Below are 17,774 nucleotides of genomic sequence, written 5' to 3' on the forward strand. Positions count from 1 at the left end.
CATCATGAGGATTATGCATTCTAAACAGAATCTCATTTTTTTAATGCACGCTGCTTTGAGAAAAATTGATCAGTGCATTCAGAAATGTGCAAATTTAAGAGTAAGTAACAACGAGGACAGAATTTTTTGTCATTTTCTGTGTTTGTGCTATAATCATCATTGTACTTTACCTATTATAATTATTAAGTAATTATTAATACCTATCATCCAAAGTAGAATGAACAATCAGTGACCAGATCTGTTATTAACAACACTATCTCTGGTACCTGGTATAGGGTTAATACAGAATAGGTGATCATTAAATATTTATTGAAAAAATTAATGTACAAATAGTTTATAATGGTAAAAAAAAGTCTCTAAGTTAGTTGATAATATTTCCAGACATCTTCACTTAGTTTTTTCTCTTCATATTTTTTTCATAGTGCTATTTTCATATGGTAACAATAAATTCAGTCACAATTACAATTGTTTAATAAATGAAAGAGGATAGAATTGCAGTTGATTTGGCTTCTTATGGTCTAGAATGGCTGGGATCAAATGTTTTCTTTGCTAATGTATCATATGCATTTGGTAAAAGACTTCTCCAAATTCTCCTTTTGAACAAAATTACTTGGGAAAAGATATGCTTTTCCCACATCATATTAAATGGAGTATCATTTCAGTTCAATCCTAAAGGTTACCCTAACTTAAGATTGTCTCTTTTCTGCCCATTTTAATCACCCCTAAATCTTCACATAAGCCTCCATCATGCGTTCTTAGTGTTGGCATATTAATTAATTGATTCACTCATTCATTTTCACTTGGTTCATGCACTCTTAAAACATTTTTAATTCAAACTCCACAAAACTGAGAGATTAATAATGCCAATAAAATCTATTTCAGAGAGGTTAATCCTAAGGTTATGTGTGTGGTAAATAGTTGCACAAATAGTTATACAACTAGATTTCTTGAAACAAATTCCAGTGCTCTGTCTGCTATGTGACAGGCAAGTGTACTAAGTCCTAGCACTAAAGGAAAAATAAGGCACATGCCTTAAGCAGTCACAAGCTGACTAAGGCTCATAAATTAATCTTTAATCCTTCTTTGCCTTCCAGTTTCATTTTGATTGCTCATTTCACAGCTTTCTTAATCCCTGGAAAATATTACCAGAGCCATCCTCAAATGCTCCCAACTATTCCTGGAAATATTTCCTGGAAATATTTCCACACTTCAGTATCAACATTCAAAAATAGGCTGATGGAGATTCCTGAAACTCTTATCCTTTATCATCAAGCGTATGATTTGCCTGTTTGATATCTCAGTGCATCCATACTTTCAACACCTGGATCATGGCTCAAATATTTGTTTCAGATGTGCTTTTCATATAATACCTACATCTTGAATCTAAGTACACTAAAGGAAATTCAACTTGTAGCCTTAAGCATGACCACAACTACCCGTGATAAAAATAAGCTCTTTCTAAGAGGAAAGTTCCCTCAGATGGGTTTTTCTGAGGGGCAATAATGGTAATCTTTCAGTTCATTTTAAGTACTCCTATGGACAAGTGTTTACCATCAGACATAGTGTTGCTTCTGTCATTAAAATGAACTCAGAGGAAAACGGTTGATACAGATGACATGTTTTTTAGTAGAAAGTAATACTGAGAAACTGGCAAAACTCCCTTCACTGATGTTCTGAATGATCACTACTCCAAGGATTGATAGAAAGGAAGAAATGACAGAAAGAGGTGAGAGGAAGGGCTGCAACTTAGGCAAAAACAGGCTGGACTTCACCCTCACTGATCCAATGAGAATAAAATCACAGTATATTATAAAAATATAGTGAAACATATGGCTCAAGAATGGATCAATGGAACAGAATAGAGAACTCAGAACTGGACCCACAAACATATGGCCAACTAATCTTTGAAAAAGCAGAAAAGAATATCCAATGGAATAAAGACAGTCTCTTCAGCAAGTGGTGCTGGGAAAACTGGACAGCGACTTGCAGAAGAATGAACCTGGACCACTTTCTTACACCATACACAAGAATAAACTCAAAATGGATGAAAGACTTCAATGTAAGACAGGAAGCCATCAAAATCCTCGAGGAGAAAACAGTCAAAAACCTCTTTGATCTTGGCCACAGCAACTTCTTACTCAACACATCTCAGGAGGCAAGGGAAACAAAAGCAAAAATGAACTACTGGGACCTCATCAAAATAAAACTCTTCTGCACAGCAAAGGAAACAAGCAGCAAAACTAAAAGGCAACCGACAGAATGGGAGAAGATATTGGCAAACAAAATATCAGATAAAGGATTAGTATCCAAAATCTAAAAAGAACTTATCAAACTCAACACCCAAGAAACAAATAATCCAGTGAAGAAATGGGCAAAAGACATGAATAGACACTTCTCCAAAGAAGATATCCAGATAGCCAACCGACACATGAAAAAACGCTCAACATCACTCATCATCCGGGAAATACAAATCAAAACTACAATGAGATACCACCTCACACCTGTCAGAATGGCTAACATGAACAACTCAGGCAACAACAGGATGCAGAGAAAGAGGATCTCTTTTGCATTGTTGGTGGGAATGCAAGCTGGTGCAGTCACTCTGGAAAACAGTATGGAGGTTCCTCAAAAAACTAAAAAGGGAACTACCCTACAACCCAGCAATTGCACTACTAGGCATTTATCCACGGGATAGAGGTGTGCTGTTTTGAAGGGACACATGCACCCCCATGTTTATAGCAGCACTATCCACAATAGCCAAAGTAATGGAAAGAGCCCAAATGTCCATCGAGGAATGAATGGATAAAGAAGACATAGTATATATATACAATGGAGTATTACTCGGCAATCAAAAAGAACAATATCTTGCCATTTGCAACTACGTGGATTGAACTGGAGGGTATTATGCTAAGTTAAATTAGTCAGTCACAGAAAGACAAATATCATATGACTTCACTCATATGAGGACTTTAAGAGACAAAATAGATGAACATAAGGGAAGGGAAACAAAACTAATAGAAATACAGGGAGGGGGACAAAACAGAAGAGACTCATAAATATGGAGAACCAACTGAAGGTTACTAGAGGGGTTGTGGGGGGGGGAGGGATAAATGGGTAAGGGGCACTAAGGAATCTACTCCTGAAATCATTGTTGCACTATATGCTAACTAATTTGGATGTAATTTTAAAAAATAAAAATATTTTAAAAAATATAGTGAAACAGGGGCGCCTGGGTGGCGCAGTCGGTTAAGCGTCCGACTTCAGCCAGGTCACGATCTCGCGGTCCGTGAGTTCGAGCCCCGCGTCGGGCTCTGGGCTGATGGCTCAGAGCCTGGAGCCTGTTTCCGATTCTGTGTCTCCCTCTCTCTCTGCCCCTCCCCCGTTCATGCTCTGTCTCTCTCTGTCCCAAAAAAAATAAAAATAAACTTTGAAAAAAAAAATTTTTTTTAAATAAAAAATAAAAAAAATATAGTGAAACATACAGCAAAGAGCTACAAAAAGTAGGTATATTCTGGTATATTTATTTTTATTATTTAAAACAAAATTTTAATGTTTATTCATTTTTGAGAGACAGAGTGTAAGTGGGGAATGGGCAGAGATAGAGGGAGACACAGAATCCGAAGCAGGCTCAAGGCTTCAGCCTGTCAGCAAAGAGCCCAACACAGGGCTTGAACTCACGAACCGTGAGATCATGATCTGAGTCAAAGTTGGATGCTTAACTGACTGAGCTACCCTGCCACCTCTATTCTGGTCTTTTTAAAAAAAGAAACACAAATGTAGCCGAATGGAGGTCACTTATTCTTCAATAGAGACCACAAACTTGGTACTATCACAAAATAAAATAATTTCTAAGCAATGAACACTTGCTTATTTTTATTTAAACAGTGATGGAAATTAAAATGGTCTAAATTCAACCCCTGTTAGAAGTCAGAAAAGAATGAAAACAAGTGAAATTTAATAAATTATATAGAGAGGCCCACTTAATCATAATAAAATTGTAGGAATGACTAAATAATTACACAAAAATCATGATCACCCACCCTTTTTAGCTACAGAAAGAGATAAATAGAAAATGAACTAATTTACTTGTTGAGTAAAAGAATTGGAGTTTGAGGGGATTGTATAAAGTCTTATTATAACAATTTTACAGATGAACTTCTTTATTTCAGAAATGAACTAAATTGTATTATAGCCTAAATGTGTAATCAGTGCCACAGAATAGAATATTAAAGGTAGAGTCAGGATAAACTTCAATTTACAACCTTATATACTATGTAGGGAAGCTGGCTTTATCAGTCAGAGTCTAATCAGGAGGAAAAAACCACACCAGTAATTTGAGTAAGAAAAAGCTAATGTAAAGAACTATTAACTAATAAAAAAGCAGTTAGCTACTAAAAGGTAAAACGAGGAGTAGTTCAGTGGTACAGAAGTAGCAACTAGGGAACAAAACTATTGCCTAAGCACCTGAGGGAGAGTAAAAAATGCAGGCATGTATGAATTTAGAAAGCCCCCTCCCATCCTCCACCAAGTCTGAGTCAGACATCTTTGGAAAAGCTATGGCTACTTCAGGAGCTCTGGTGGGAACAGAGGAACTTCCTAGAGCACACAGCCCCCAGAGGGTGTGTATTACAGGCAATCCTCTGATGTGGTCCTTTGGAAGACAGAGGATCTTACCAAAAGGTATAGGCTACAGCTAAACCATGGTTACTACCAGGTTCCCTGGGCACCCATCTGCTAAGTACCTCATGGAAAAGAGCACTCTGAAAAATGGAAGCAAAGCCCCTGCTATTCTGGCCCTGGAGTATCCCTCCAATCTTTTAAACTGACAAAGTCTAATACCAAGTAAGCTTGCAAATACCTGTAGGGTCTACCTCTGGTAACACAAGAGATACCAAAGAAGGATTTGGAGAAGAGGGGCAATAAAATTAATAACTGGTTTCTTGTTTTTCCGCCATCCTTGGTTGTGGAAACTGATACAGATAAAATCTGTGTAATGTCAAATGTTTATGCTTATAGTTACAAATGATAATTTCTTGGTTCTTATTTTCTAAATTGGGTTACCTTTTGTATCATTCTGACTTCAAGCTATTCACTAAGAAATCATATAGGTGGCATTACTCATTAACTTTTTTTGAAGAATAATGTATGCAAACTTTAAGTACACAACTCAACATATTTCTTACAAACACATACACTCTTGCAACTATCACCCAAGATGAGATAAAATCTACTACTAGCACTCTGGAAGACTCATTCTTACTCTTACTAAATAGTAATCATTTACACTGTAATGATTTTAATGTTCCCTTAAAAATCTTCACCCGATTTCTTACATGTTTAGTATAACTCATAGGAAATTCAAGGAAAAAATAATGCATCCTTTTGTATTGGAGAGTAAGCATGCCAGAAGCTACTTTAAATTTGAGATGAAATTCATTTTGTCTTTTTACATTTCCTTCTTAAGATGTCAAGGCATTCTATAGAAATTACCGTGTTACTCTTGTTTTTCTGTAAGTTGACAATAATTACCAATGAATTTCTAATGATCCCAGAGGAAAAGGGAATGAAATATAAATAATGCAATAGACTCAAATATCCTCCTGTCCTTTTGTACAGGAATAGAGATCAAAATCAAGTTTTTGAGAATAAACTCCTTCCATAATTTTAATGTGAGAAAATTCTACATGGATGCAAACCAAACAAATAACAACAAGAAAACAACAGCAAAAAACCTAAAGGCAATTTGGGTTACTAAAGAAATAATTCAAGTATATGTAAAAACAAAAAGTATAGGGGCGCCTGGGTGGCGCAGTCGGTTAAACGTCCAACTTCAGCCAGGTCACGATCTCGCGGTCCGTGAGTTCGAGCCCCGCGTCGGGCTCTGGGCTGATGGCTCAGAGCCTGGAGCCTGTTTCCGATTCTGCGTCTCCCTCTCTCTCTGCTCCTCCCCCGTTCATGCTCTGTCTCTCTCTGTCCCAAAAATAAAAAACGTTGAAAAAAAAAAAAAAGTATATATTGTTTCTTCAAAACTCATAGCATTTAACATATCAACAAATGTGGAATGTGTTTTTATTTTATTATTTAACTGCAAGTAGTGAAAGGAAAGTAACACATAAAGTAGGAAAAGAGGGTATTTTCCTTATTATATTTTAGGACAACATTAGGATTTTAGAACTGTTCAAACTTCTCAGTTAAATAAACTTGACTAATTAACTAACGTTGGTTCAGTAACCCAAGAGGCTCAAGAAATTTGATATTAAAAGTTTTTCTTACTCCTGTGTACTTCTAGATTTCTAAAAATCCATTTAATATTTTACATTATTATCACAAAAATTTAAAATTTGACTACCATACTGAAGGTTGACACTTTCAACTACTAATTTATTTTTTTTCCTATGAGCTTTCCGTCACAAGTCAAAGATCTTTGAACTTATGATTAGACTTCATAGCCTGAAGGTGGTGAGTGTTTTTCCAGAAGGTTTTTAGATTTTTTTTTTTAATGTCTGCTTCCACTGGATTTGGTTCAAAATTTTCTAATGGGAAGCATACTTTACACAGCCTCGATTCTGTGTATTTAATATATTATTTTACTTTATTGCTCTTCCTTAACTGGAGCACTTAACATCAACATATTTTTAGAAGTTTTATATTTGGTAATATTTTGTTGGTTCTTTGTTTCCTGTTATAATGGGCTTTTAAAGATTAAGCGAATTTGCAGATTTCCCAAACAAACACATCTGTACAGGACAGTGTGATATTAGAAGGCTCCTGAAATTAAATAATACAATATAAATGCTTTCTGCATTACCCATTTGCTGCATAGAAAATGAGGAAGATTGCCAATGGGTTTATTTTAGGGAGAAAACTACTATTTTGAAATAAAATACAAAGATTACTACATGACCATATTTTATTGCTAGTCATGTTCAATTTGGGAGTATCCTCTTGCTTTATACACAAGGAAATGATGTCAGGCACTGACATATTATTTTCAAAGACAAAGGTTATCACACACAAAATAAATGATTTTTTCTAGTTTATTTGTTCCTTTCAAATTATTTTAATGAATTAACATTCTTTATAGTTTCACTGTTTACGCATGGTTAATGTACCTAACAAAAATAATGCTGCATTTAAAATTTCGTGCCTTAAGCATAATGCTAATCTATGTCACTCCTATTTCCTCATCCTTGCTTGGGAAGGATATTTGGTCACCATCCTCCTACACACATTGCTTGGTTATTCACCCTGATCTCAGGCCTCTTCTTGCCATCCCCCAATTAATTTTTATTATTATTCCAGGTTTCTTCCCCTTCCTTCCTTCCTCCCCACACACTCAACCCAACCACCCACTGAAATCCTCAGTTCTACTCTTCAGTAGGTTTTCAAAATTAGCACATTCCCCCATTTCCCTTCAGAAATACCTTTGCATGCCTTCTTCCTCCTTAAAGACTATTTGCTCACCTTAGCTCTACAATCATTCTCCAACCTCTCCTTAGTCCTACAGAGTTTAAGACTGTTTCCTGTCCTTCCATTTCCCTTTCCATAACAAAACATTGTTTGGAAAGTTCCGCCAGTAATCCCAAAAACCAAATTCAGTGGGCCAGTGTGGTAAGAGGGCTTTGTATTAGATAAGAAATTTTACAAAACTGTGGTAATACTGAAATGCATTATGGTTAGTGCCTAGATGATTGCATTTTCATTTGCAGTGAGGAATTACTGCCAAGAACTTGAATCACTCTTATGTATGACAGCACACATTACCCAGGATTCCATGCTGTTTCAGAGCTTTTCTGAATGACCATTGATAATTGTGACATGAAGTCTGATACTGTGTGTAAGAGTCTCTAGACTCTACCAAGCATGTCATAATAAGAAAAATGTAAGGTGGTATATTAAAAAGTAATGCTACAGCCATCACATTCTCAACAGTTTTCTTGCAAGTTAGGTACAAGAGGTGTGAAAAATGTATCTCTAATAATTTCACCTTTTAAAAAAAATTCAGATTTTTTCCATTTAAATTTCAAACTAAACTTTCATCATTAATCTTTATATACTTTAAGACAAACCATGTTTTTCACTTATTCATTCATTCAATATTTATTGAATACCTGCTATGAGCCCAACACAGTTCAGCATAAATTATCCCTAAAGTATCAATAAAACCTTGATTTGCAACTTACCATGGGCCATGCGATGGAACCAGTAGTAGCCAAAATCAACTCCTAAGAAAGTTAAATACCAAGTCCATGGAGAATCCCAAGGCAAAACGATGAGCCTGTAGTTCTCCCAGATATAAATGTATGTGGTCAGTTCGATGCTTCTGGAAAACAAACTGGAAAAATAAAATTTACAATGATTATACCACTTTTAAATGTAAAATTATAAAACATTTTAGGTAACATTTAAAAATTAATGTATTCATATATAAAAATAAAAGTCTTTCTCTCTTCTTTTTTTCCCACAGTTCTATCAGACCTTTTAAAAGGCTCAATTTCCTTGGTATCAAAATGTTCCATGAGATATTTCCTTTCGTTTCACAGTTATCATGGATGCCAGCTATTTGCACTCTCGATTTCATGGAATTTAGGATGCCATTCCTTTTTTCTTCTTTTTTTTTTTTGTCTCTTAAAATACTTTCATAGAAACTATACAACATAAATATGACAAAACTACAACTTATTTTCTGTGACTGTCATTTCCAAATCTTAATGAAGAGCACAAGAAGGGTGCTTTTTAAAGGAAGTTTAAAAGGTATAAAGTTTAAAGGGGACTGCAGAAATGCCTACTGCCTTAGATCAAAGTTGCTTCTGGCTAACTACTGTCCTTATTTCTCTTTATTCCCTTCCTCTCTTTTGCACACAGACTTATACACATACTCTTATGTTTTTAGATGTTATACTTAGGATCACAAATTGGATTCTCAAAGAATTTCAATAATTCTTGTAGTAATATAAACTATAACTCTAAAGATGTAAGGGAATAATCTTTCCCTAGAAATAATGTATAGAAACTTAGATACCACAATGAGATGTCACATTACACCAGTCAGAAAGCTAGTATCAAAAAGACAAGAGATAACAGGTATTGGTGAGGATATAGAGAAAGTGAACCCTCATGCACTGTTGGTGAGAATATAAATTGGTGCAGCCACTGTAAAAAACAGTATGGAGTTTCCTCAAAAAATTGAAAATAGAAATACCATACGATCTTGTACACCTACTGCTAGGTACTTACCAAAGAAAATGAAAACACTGATCTGAAAAGATATAAGTACCCCTTTGTTTATTACAGCATTATTTTCAATAGCTGAGATAAGGAAACAATCCAAGTGTCCATCAATAGATGAAAGGATAAAGGCGACGTGGTAAATACATACAATAGGATATTACAGTGCCATCTGAGATCTTGCCATTTATGCCAACACAGATGGACCTAGAGGGTATGATGCTTAATGAAATAAGTTATACAGAGAAAGAGAAATGCTACATGATTCCATTTATATGTGGAATCCAAAAAACAAAATAAAAAAAAAAAGAAACAAAAACAAAAAAGGATTCATAAATACAGAAAACAAACTAGTGGTTGCCAGCAGCGGGGGGGGGGGGGGGTTGTGGGAGGGGGAAGGGTGAAACTTCTAGTTATAAAATAAATAACTTGCAGGGATGAAGCTACAGCATAGGGAATATAGTCAATAATATTTTAAAACTTTGCCCTACAACAGATAGTAACTACATTCATCATGGTGAGTACTGCATAATGTATAGAACTATAGAATCACTATATTACACAACTAAAACTAACATAACACTGTAGGTCAACTGGAAAGCTACTAAAATTTTTTTTAAAAATCTAGTTAAAAGAAACAACTTTTTTTTAAAAACCCAGACACTGGAATATGGTTTGCCACCTATGCTACCAAGCTTCTATAAATTCTTACCAAGAACGTTCCAAAAAATATATAATATACTTCAATTTGATTAAGTGTAGCATTTTCTCTTGAAATTGTCTGTAATCAAATTTAAGTTTAGACTAAAGATAATCTTTCCTGTATCACTTCTATAAATTTGGTTGAAGTGACTTTTTCTTTTATATTTATTATTAAAATGTAAAATGAATTGATCACTCTAATAAAAATTCACTTATAAACTATGAACAGATGAAGAAATTGTTAAACATTTTAATTTTAAATAAAAGCTGAAAAAGCAGCTCAAATTAGTATATTATTAAATTCACCATTTTAATAGTATTTCCCTCTACACAGTGAGCATCTATGAATTAGCATGTAACTGAGTCTTTTGAAGATATGGGCCTTTAATTTTAATCTACTTTTGACTTTAATTATGATAGGATTATAACTATGATTTAATAACTTTAAAATTGTCTCCTATTTTTTTTTTAATTTTTTTTTTTCAACGTTTATTTATTTTTGGGACAGAGAGAGACAGAGCATGAACGGGGGAGGGGCAGAGAGAGAGGGAGACACAGAATCGGAAACAGGCTCCAGGCTCTGAGCCATCAGCCCAGAGCCCGACGCGGGGCTCGAACTCACGGACCGCAAGATCGTGACCTGGCTGAAGTCGGACGCTTAACCGACTGCGCCACCCAGGCGCCCCGAAAATTGTCTCCTATTTTGAATACTTCAAATTATTAGTTAATCTGTAACATAGAACATTAGGTCACTTCACATCAGCATTAATATAAATAATGAAAAGAAATGTCAAATGCCTACATTTTCTACAGACTTTTTTTTTTTTAAAGAGAGGGAGAGAGAGGGGGGCAGAGAACGGGAAACAGAGAATCCCAAGCAGGATCCATGCTATCAGCTCAGAGCGTGACATAGGGCTCAATCCCACAACCAAGAGATCATGACCTGAGCCAAAATCAATATTTGGCCGCTTAACGGACTCAGCCACCCACATGCCCCAAAAGCCTACATTTTTGAAATGACTATACATTATCAGATCTTAAAACCCATTTTTTTCAATTTGAGATTATTGTTGGTTTTTTAATTGTCCCCTGTATGTGAAGAGTTAGAAGAAATCAAAAAAGTGGCAAATTACCCTATATTGGTGGGTGGTAGGTTTCTTTTTCTTTTTTTCTTTTTTAAGTTTAAAAAAAATTATTTTTTCAAAGAGCAAAGAACCCAGGGAGGGGCACAGAGAGGGGGACAGAGGATTCCAAGAAGGCTCTGCGCTGATAACCGTGAGCCAGATATGGGGCTTGAACTCAGGAACCATGAGATCATAACATTCAATAGACTGAACCACCCAGATGTCCCAGTGGGTGGTAGTTTTCAAAAGCCAAGAAACTTACATAGAAGGCTTTGGCCAGCCTCAATATCAGCAGATCTCTATTCCTGCCTGCTAAAATCTTAAAAGTTTATATAGAGCTCTTTCTTTTTTTAATGTTTGTTTATTTTTGAGAGAGAGAAAGAAAGGGAGTGTGAGCAGGGGGTGGGCAGACACAGGGGGGTGGAGGATCCGAAGCGGGCTCTGTGCTGACAGCAGAAAACCCAATGTGGGGCTCGAACTCACTAACCGTGAGATCATGACCTGAGCCAAAGTCGGACGCTTACTTGATTGAGCCACCCAGGCACCCCTGCATCTCTTTCTTTTTTAATATAATTTATTGTCAAATTCGTTTCCATACAATTCCCAGTGCTCATCCCAACAAGTGCCCTCCTCAATGCCCATCACCCACTTCCCCCTCTCCCCCACGCCCCATGAACCCTTAGTTTGTTCTCAGTATTTAACGGTTTATAGAGGTCTTAACAGGGTTCAGTCACGTATTCAGTCCAAATGGTCTCAACACCTTATTCTTCAAAGGTTTCATCCTTAAAACAGCTGCTAGTATGAGAATAGTAGCAGATTATATATTCCAAGGACAGGGAGAAGGTAAGGAGACTGATTGCCTTAGTCTAGCTCAAGAGTCATCCAGTGAAACATCCTCCCAATATCCTCCTCTAACAATTAATTATATGGCTAGAAAGAGCAGTTTTGTCCCTGAGGGTGAGTTCTTGATCCAAGGGAACTGCCTATGCAGAACTCCTGTCACACCCAGCCATGTCTTGCATATTTCAGAATCCCAATCAGAAAAGCTCTGAGACTACTTGCAGGACCTTCATGGGCCTCTTTCCTGGTCTGGTCCTCCAGAAGGCCAACCTATGCAGGGGTGTAGACTACTAGACATGACAAGGTAATCCAGAGTGACTTTTTCTCGATATGCAGACAGAGCTGGGACAAGCATTCTGGGATGTTCACATACAAGTGTTTGTCATCCATCATGAGAGAATAGGCCATGGGCCAGGGGCTCCCACAGTGTTCTGAAACTCTGAGGAATCCAAAATCTCAATATATAAAACTTGTCTTCCAATTTGTTACCCAGGTTATTTATTATGTTGTTCATGGCAAATTATGTGCAGAGACTAATCATTTATTTAAGGCAGGTTCACTGTGGGATTTATAATTTATAATAACAATATTTCACAAGCCAGTGGCATACAGGATCATGCCTCTTAATAAGCCGATAAAGAAATAAAAACTCCAAACCAATGATAGATTAATTACACTCTTGTTTTAGGCAAAGGGGAGATGGAAGAAATGAAGTCCAGATTTAGTGAAGGTATGCATTTCTATGGGTTGGTTATCAGAAGAGCTAGCTTAGTCACCAAGAGCTGATGTGTAGCTGTCAGCACAAGTTGAAAGGCCCTTGTTGCTAGAGCACAATGCTGGCAGAGCAAAGGCACGAGTGTTGGTGGGCAAGATGATTTCTTTCATGGGGCTGCCACACTGTTTTCACCACTGCCAGCAAGAAGCAGCCTTGTCATGGCAGGAGGTATTGTCCCAGGGTCTTAAGTGAGCTATGTAGGTCAGCAAAGAGCAGCTTTGCCAATTTGCAAGTAGCTTGAACAATTTTAAGTCCTCACAAATTCTTACTTTTTAAACTTTAAACGTCCATTACATCATATGTTCCTATCAAAAGCATTTAGAAGCACATTATGATGGCATTGTCCTGACAAGGCTTCCTCAATGTAAAGAAATTCATTCCTTAGATCAAAGCAGCTTTGCTTGAGCCATGTTGAAATCATAACAAACTAATACACAACATTTATCAAGGTGGAGGATAGGATTCAACGAATCATTCAATAAATTTAAGTTGAGAGTCTACTAGGTGCCAGTACAACAGGAGATTGGGAGGACACACTGGTGAACAGGGCAATCAAAATCACCTGCCTCATCAATGTCCCATCTATCCAGAATCTTCTTTTTTTTTTTTTTTAAAGGTGCTATCTCCCTAGTCAGTTCCACAGACAATTGAAATAGGCTTTGAAGATACTAAAATTTCAATACAAGAAAGAGGGTCCCTGGAAAACTTCCACTTGCAAAACAAAGAGAACCTGCCTATAATTGAAATACTTCTTGATTTCCTGTACAGGTGCCAGGTCTTGAGCAGACACCCAATTTATTACTCTGTCAACTTACTTATTAGGGTTGACACAAATCGAGCTGAAATATGCCTGACATTCTATAGTCAATACTTTTTTTTTTCACACTTTAGCAAGAAGCCAAACCTTTCCCAAAGCAAAGGCAAAGTGGGGAGAAGCTATGGGAGTTAAATTCCCTGCTTTCTATCAGCAAGATGAATATGATCCTCTTCCATCATAGATGGGGAAAAACAGCAATGGAGTGCCCACAACTAAAAACAATTCAGCAAAGGGATACAGCTGGGAAATGATTACCAAGCTCTGGAAAGCCCTTGATTGCAGGAAATAGCACCTACATTTTCAAAAACGTTCCCACCAGACCTTGAATCATAAACCAAAGCTCCTTCCTCTTTTTCTTCCCAACTCCTCAGTCCTCTCCCAGGCCTGACCCCCAGCGTATGACTCTGCACTGTGGAATTCAAAGCAACTCTCTAAACTCCATCCTGTGGGAAGAGGCATATGTAACATGTATGAATGTAGTGAACTTTATCAAGTGGAGATGAAATCTGGGGTACCACAGGGGCTTTGCATAACCAAATAGGAGATTCCTTTTACTCAGTAAGTTTGAATGCAAGATGAAGTAAATGGTCTAAATACAAGAAGGCATTAGAATCCTCTAATCAACAACCTGCATTTACAGGGGCTTTCCTCTCAGTCTTTTTTCTTCACAATTTCTCCCCAAATAGTTATTTTCTCTTGCATCTGAGGTATGCCTTTAGTAAAAGAAAGTTAATGTTTATACAACATTTCTCTTAAAACTAGAAATTTGCCCTGTCAATGTTTAGTTGCTGTAAAATCCAGCAAGTTACGAAATTGCTATCCCAGGACTGATCCTGAATTTTTAAAAGGATGAAATTAATTTAAAATATTGAGATTAAAAAAAAGTCAACACATTAGAATTAATATTAACTAAGGATTGCAAATTACAAAGCTGTGCAGTTCTCAAAGTGATCTCAATTCGAGAGTACCCATCATCAAAAGCAGAAAGGTAATGTTGAGCATGTTGTCCACCCGTCACTATCTCAGAGCTAATTTAAGATATGCAAAAATTTGGATCAATGGACCCTAAAATTATCTAACTTTCAAATACTCCCATGCTCTAATCATCGCTCAAGCAAGTGAAATTTGATGTAATGCTCTTATTATAAACTTAAAATTTCATAAACGGGTTTCAGAGTAAGTGAAATTTTGTACTCAGGCCTTACAGACACCTGCCAATTTATACTAGTTCATTATTGACATCGGAGCTGTGTGTAAGGTCTGATTTGGCCAGGTAATGCAAAATTGAAAGAAATCAATAAGGTATTTTTTGTTTCTAGTAATTTTGTCTTGTAAATCAGAAAATAAACTAATATTTGAGTGAGATCATTCTACATATCTTTACAAGCTTCAGGAAGTTAGAAACAAATATATTTAGACTATATATATTTTTTCCAAAAAAAATTCTTGTTTATTTATTTCAAAATCTCTTAAACCTAAGCCAGGACCTTTCCCTATCTGTAAAGCTACTGCCCCTTTTGCTCCATCTAGTGGAACATTGATTTTTGCTCAGTATTAACAGAATACATAATACAACCTCTGCCTCCTAAAGACAGATAAAATTTGTACTGCTAGTTCTTACTCTGAAGTGAAATTACATTTATGAAGCAGTCATTTCATCTCTTTCTACAACAACAAAACCGTAGACTTTTATAAGCACAGTATGGTAAATTTGGAAGAAGCAAATTTGCTACATTCTTTACTTTGCAAGAAGTAAACTACTTGAAGTAATTCAATTTCTCTACTGAATAAGCAAAAGGAAGCTTGCTTGCATCATTAGGGAAGGTTAGTCTAATAGCAGTCTCTGAAGTTCCACAATTAATAACAAAGGCAAATTCTGTTCATAAAGTTTGAGGTAAAAGTTAAGAGGAAACGAGGCATTTTCTTTAGCAAATATAATTAACAAACCAACACATTTTAAAAATGTATTTTCTTCACCTAAAGTGTTTTTTAATAATTTTCAAGGTTAATAAATATATTAATATTAATAACAAAATAGCACTATTAACATTGCATATATGCATTTATTTCTTATTCTGGGTAATGAATAACTGCTTATTAAAGTCCTTATCCAAAATGACAGGCACTTATTTGTTAGAAGTCTGATGTCGCCAAAGGCAATATTGCTTCTGATACTATAGTCTAATATAAAAACCCAGTACACAATTTTCCTTTATTCTCCAATCCCACCCCAAGGAGTCAAAGTATTTTAAAGAAGTTTAATTTCCTCCTCATGAATTTTTTTTTAATGAATTGAAACTTTCTTGTCAGGAATGGAAAATTCCATGGCAGTCATGGCCAGTAAAACTGTGCATATGTATGGTTGAATATTGTGGAGCTAGCTCCATAGTAAAAACTGGCAATGACCCATATGTATTAAAAGTGGAGTGTCCCCAACTTATTTGAAAATTTACCTACTTAAATTATCCTCCAACCTATTGCAATTTGATTTATAATCTGCTGTTTCAACAAACTAAATGAACCCATTAAAAACAAACATACTGTAGATATTTATATCGGGAATAAAATTTCTCCGGGGAGGATGCAATTTATGGAAGCAGAAACATTGGAAGGAAGTAACAAATTGAGGTCCTGGTTTTCTAATGAAGAATTGGAAATTGAGTTCTGCTCAAATAAGCAGGAAAAAAAAAAAGAGATGTGATTATTTTTCACTCATTAGCATTTAGGTCAGTAGCAGGATATTTCACAAGTGTTAGATAGCTTTTTTTAAAAATAGATTTAGTAATTATTTTGTTAAGTTTAATTTTTATAGTCACATATGCAAGTTATTGATAGAAAGGCAGATTATCTACATATGCTACCCTGCATTTAATTATGATAAATACAAATTATCTGTCTATAACTTCAGAACTAGATTCTAATGAGGAAGAGTCTGCCTACTAGATTCCAGAAGAACAAAACAGATGCAGGTCTGCCCAGAATCTGGTTCTTGGGACAGATGGACTTTTATTGCACGTCATGGTCTGTCTGACAGGCTTATAAACAAGATATAATCTTGCCTATGATTAATATTTTCCCTTACATAAATATTTGAAAGACACAGCATGTATCTTTTCTATCAATATGTTAAGTATGCTACTACCTTCAAGATACTTTGAATTTTATGTAACAATGAAATTGACATCCTCAAACAAACGTTGTTTTTCCTCAAAGTCTGCAAACAGCATTTCCATTACATGAATGGCAAAGTGGAAAAACATGTTCATGGTTTCACTTTGATTTCCACAACCTTTTGTCAGAGGCCACATGCCTACTTGGAATTATTATCCAACATGTAATTACTCACAAGCAGATTAACGAATGGTATACTACCATTTTTTTCACAATAAGGTATTTTAAGGATGTGGCAAGCCCCTGTTGCTGGTGTAGAAAATGAAATTAGTCCCTTGGAGAGGATATAATCAATGCCGTGTTAATCTAACCTTCAGCTGTTAATGATTTGCACGAGGATTCCCCTTGATGCTGAAATATTGTTTTAAGAGTTTCTGTTAAATCCCCCTTCTTGTCTTTTGCCGAAAGGGGATTGAGTGGAGTGGATCCTGTGGATCAGCTTTTCTTCTCTGCGTGTGTGTGTGTGTGTGTGTGTGTGTGTGTGTGTGTTTAATAGGAACAAAATACATGAAAATATTTTTACATTTCTTTTTCAAATAATCTGCTTTGCTGAAATGTTGTAAGTAGAAAGTTATGAAAAATAAAGTCCTTGAAAACTTACAAAATTATCCACAATTTCATAATTTAGAATTGCTGTTCAAACCTAGAGGAACAACAACAACAACCAATTTGCCATTCCCTTTCAAAATACAATTATGGAAAAATATGCTCCACATTCAAGTTCACAGCATTTCACCTTTCTTTCAAAGGGCACCAGGGTAAGGAACTAGTGTTAGCTTAAGGAGTGCTGTGGGGAATGGGATGTGAAGGAAAAGAACTGTGTGTTCCATCCTGGAAGGACTGCATTGTTTTGGTCTTTCTCACTCTCTCTCTCCCATCTCTCCCTCTCTCAGCTTCTCTCTTTCTTTCTCTCCCTGTCTGCCTCTCTCTCCTCCCCATCTCCCTCATCCTTTATGGATATAAAAATCTATATCATATACATATGATACTTGTGTATCCTGTTAAAATTCCGTATCCTAATCCTCAGTGTTGCTGAGCAGATTTATGCAGTATATATTTCTAGTGGTTATCATGTTATGATAAGAGAATAATCTAATTCCACTTGTGGCCACAGCCA

General features: G+C 35.9%; 1 protein-coding gene across 5 annotated transcripts in view; it reads right to left on the reverse strand.

Annotated features, from left to right (window-relative positions):
* The window catches only part of AGMO (alkylglycerol monooxygenase), a 383,631-nt gene that overhangs the window by 307,141 nt on the left and 58,716 nt on the right, over nucleotides 1-17,774 (reverse strand). For all 5 annotated transcript variants that reach the window (XM_045494981.1, XM_045494979.1, XM_045494977.1 and 2 more), the window contains one exon: nucleotides 8,184-8,335. In XM_045494981.1, the coding sequence (XP_045350937.1) occupies nucleotides 8,184-8,335 (152 nt within the window). The remainder of the gene's footprint in view (nucleotides 1-8,183; nucleotides 8,336-17,774) is intronic.

The sequence above is a fragment of the Leopardus geoffroyi genome, chromosome A2 (genome assembly GCF_018350155.1).
Source record: "Leopardus geoffroyi isolate Oge1 chromosome A2, O.geoffroyi_Oge1_pat1.0, whole genome shotgun sequence".
NCBI lineage: Eukaryota > Metazoa > Chordata > Mammalia > Carnivora > Felidae > Leopardus > Leopardus geoffroyi.